General features: G+C 35.7%; 1 protein-coding gene across 1 annotated transcript; it reads left to right on the top strand.

Moving 5' to 3' along the window:
• The first annotated feature begins 458 nt into the window (after positions 1–458).
• Positions 459–2,176, top strand: LOC125178082. Its single transcript, XM_047881039.1, has 2 exons — positions 459–735; positions 1,953–2,176. The coding sequence occupies exons 1-2, from the start codon at positions 627–629 to the stop codon at positions 2,174–2,176; spliced, it is 333 nt and encodes a 110-aa protein (XP_047736995.1). The 5' UTR covers positions 459–626.
• The last annotated feature ends 1,492 nt before the right edge of the window (positions 2,177–3,668 follow it).

Here is a 3,668-nt window from a genome sequence, read left to right as displayed (position 1 = left end):
CTAATCATGATTGTGTTTTCATTTCCTCAGAAACATCAGACCTTGCGCATCGGCGGGATGCGCAGCTACGCGGTGTACGGAGACCGAAAAATGCATGCGCAAGCGTTTAACAGCTGCCGAGCCCTGGACAGCTCCCTCGTAGTGCCCCATGTGAGTGCATTAGAGTAGTTTGCCATCTAATTTGAAATCATTTTCAATTAAATTTAAATTCTTGTAAATTTAAATGGTCGTAGAAACACAATAGACTTAAATGGAAATGTAAAGCTGAAAAAAGTTATATTCATATTCATTTGTTCCTAGAATCTAACTATTAAGATTACGCCTAAATGGTCCTAAAAACACAATAGATTTAAATGGAAATGTAGAGCTGAAAAAGTTATATTCATATTCATTTGCTCCTTTTTTTTAGTCAACAATTTTGAAAATTTAAATTCGTTTAATTAGTGTTATTACATATTACCATGTTACAAATTATATAATGAGACTATTGTCCAATGATATACATAAATGTACGACATATAATACTATGGATAAAACTGTACTCCCTCTATCACAATTATATTCATGCTCAGGGTAATTCTTAAACACTTAAATCCCATAACATAAATCCGCAGTCCAAGGAAGAAATGGAAACGCTCATCTCCATCATGGGCGACGCTGGAATCTGGATGGCGATTGACGTCATTGGACGCAATGGAAATATACTCACTTCAGGAGGGCCTGCTAACGGAGGAGGTGAGGGATCGAGCAAGAGCAAAGTTGAAGCTCTCGATATCGTCAAATGTGCAGTGTGAAAAGTCTACCGTCTGTCATTTATTTTGATTAACAAACAAAAAGGCGAAACAGATAGTACGCTGCTTCAAATAATATACTTCCATTTTTTATCTTGAATCAACCTCTGTAATAATAATTTAAACCTGTAACAACCGGTATTCTTTGCAAACGAGTCAAGGTCATGACGCAAAGTTCAACATATTCTACAAATGGTTAACAAACATTGATCAAGACAATTAATTCAACTCTACATGCATTTTTCAATAATTCCTTATACTCAAAGAAAGGACTAGAAACATCTTCTGAAAAAATCCCTCTGAAATTCCAAACAACCTCTAAAAAATTCCCTTAGCATCAGCCACAACTTCAATATGTTTTTTTACCGACTAGGTGAATCCTTGCTTTATAGACCTATGATTATGTCTACATTAAGTTAATCGCCAGATTTGAATGAAACTACGGGGAAACATATTATCCTCTAAACATATCAATATTTTTCCTAGGTCAAAAGGTGCAGTATGTCTTATATGCTCCAGGACAGCCGGATAACCTAGCAACATACGAGCAGTGCATGCAGCTCTGGCACAGCGGTTACAACGACCTGGGGCCATACTTTCAAAAAAGTTAAGAGGTCGTAAGTTCATCAGCCAATCATTGACGGCCTTTCAAGCAAAATCCACCAATCATAGACAAGAAAATAGAGCGTAAGTACTTACGTTCACTTAGTGAGTTTTGAAAGTATGGCCCCTGAGCTGCATCTACGAACTGCCGTACGTTTGCCCAGTCGTGTCTACCGTACAGCTGCGTGACGCTGCCTCACCCGGTCTGCATTGCAGACTACGCGTGTTTCAAGAAACTCAAATAAATTTAAATAATGATACGGTATTTCTGTGATACCATATTTCTATGGTACGTATTTTATACATTTGGGCCCATTATGTAATGTAATTATTATTATTATGTAATGTAATTATAATTATGTAATGTAATTATTGGGCCTATTTTATGTAATTCTACATTTACTCAGTAGAATTTCATAAAATACGTGACTGAAATGCGTGCATATTAAATAAAAATTTCGAAAAAAAAAACAAACAATAACATCTAGATCCAGTACCTCACTTTAATTTTGAAAATCTAATTTTATGCTAATTATGACAGTCTTTTCATATCTTCAGAATCATCAGACCTTGTAAACTCATCCCTGATCAGCGGGATGCGCAGCTACACGAAATATTCAGTCGGACAAACGCATGAAGAAGCCCTCAACATCTGCCGATCTCTGGGCAGCTACCTCGTCATTCCTTCAGTATGTGTTCTAAAATACTTGCTAACAATTATTTTCAGTAGAATTTTAACCATGCCGGCATGTGTTGATTTGTTGAGCGCTCTATTGACCTAATTGATTAATCTAATTCCCTCTGCACTAAAGATCGTTTGTCTTAATTCACGTGTTAAAAATAATAAAATCACAAATTAAAATATATATACATAATAAATATACTCAAAATAAACATTCGTTTCTCTGGATTTCCAGCTGCACTAAAGTGCGTTTTGGCTAAATTTGAAACAAAAATTTGGCCTCACATTAAATCGTATGCTTTCAGCCAATCGTATTTTACGTTAACCTTGACTGCCTTACTTCCAAATTTTCTGTCTGCAGTGGCTTAAGAACGCTTAAAAAAATAAAAAAATTAATCAATCAATAACTCATAATAATGTTGTTTTATAGAACGAAATGGAATATTGACGCCATCGGGACCAATGGAAACATAATAAGTTCAGGAAGCCCTGCCGATGGAGGTGGTAAGAGAAAGATTATGTGACATTTACTCACAGATGTTTTTATCTGCTTGTTGTTGGTAGTGCACAAGTGCCGAAGTTCGAAGTATTTCAATTTCTAGACTAATTATTTCACTACATAATATTACATGAGAGAATTTATCCAGAGAAATCACGGCCCATTATTAAACTCCTCAATATGTTGATGATAATAATAATGCTAATAATAATGATAATAATGCAAATAATAATAATATCAATAATAATATTAATATTAATAGAATAGCTTCTTTTCCTGGTGAATCCTTAGCAAAACTGAATTATAGTTAGAATAATGGCTAAATTGTTCATAATCAATGAGATACTGCGTAACAAATTCACATTTATCTGTAGGTCAAGAGGTGCAGTACGTGAAGGATTGGGATTTGCTACTATGCTTTATCATATAGCTCCTGGGCCATCGGATAATCTTGCAACAGTCGAACAGCGCTTGGAGATCTACAGCCAAGGTGTCAATGATCAGGCCTGCAATACTGACCGGCCTTATTCCTGCCAGTCTTGCCGACCATACAGCTGCGTGGCGTTGCCTTGCCTGAACTATCCTGCAGACTACAGGTGTTTCAAGAAACGCAAATAAACTCAATTAATGCTACGGTATTTCTGTGATACCATTTTTCAATGGTATTTCACCTTACGGCTGCGTGGCGTTGCCTCGCCTGAACTATCCTGCAAGCCACATGTGTTTCAAGAAACTCAAATAAACTGAAAGTTATGTCATTTAATCGGATTCACATTACTTCACGTTCAGCTTATTTTTTAAGTTTCGGCAATTGATGCATCATTCATAAGTTTCAAATTCATTCAGATGTAGATTTGCGTTCATACGTCGTGTTTCATTTTCTGAATTTTGCCAAGAGATCTTTCATAATTTGAATGGGGTATAAAATACATAGTATCACGTGTTATACAGTGGACTGGACTTAAGTCTATGGAGAATAGTCTTAATATTTCATTATCTCTTCGTCAATTCTGCAGGCATTTGATCACAGACTGAGAAGAGAATATATAAATTAGGATGTTTAGCATGAAATGGAAGCTATTTTCGCTAAAAA

Source organism: Hyalella azteca, unplaced genomic scaffold (assembly GCF_000764305.2).
Source record: "Hyalella azteca isolate HAZT.00-mixed unplaced genomic scaffold, Hazt_2.0.2 contig6886, whole genome shotgun sequence".
NCBI lineage: Eukaryota > Metazoa > Arthropoda > Malacostraca > Amphipoda > Hyalellidae > Hyalella > Hyalella azteca.
The sequence above is the reverse complement of the archived record's forward strand: the minus strand, read 5'-3'. Positions and strand labels throughout refer to the sequence as shown.

Coding starts and splice junctions, on each gene's coding strand:
- LOC125178082 (XM_047881039.1), top strand. CDS start 627: ATGGAAACGCTCATCTCCATCATGGGCGACGCTGGAATCTGGATGGCG. Junction 736..1,952: donor AGGGCCTGCTAACGGAGGAG/GTGAGGGATCGA, acceptor TCATATCTTCAG/AATCATCAGACCTTGTAAAC.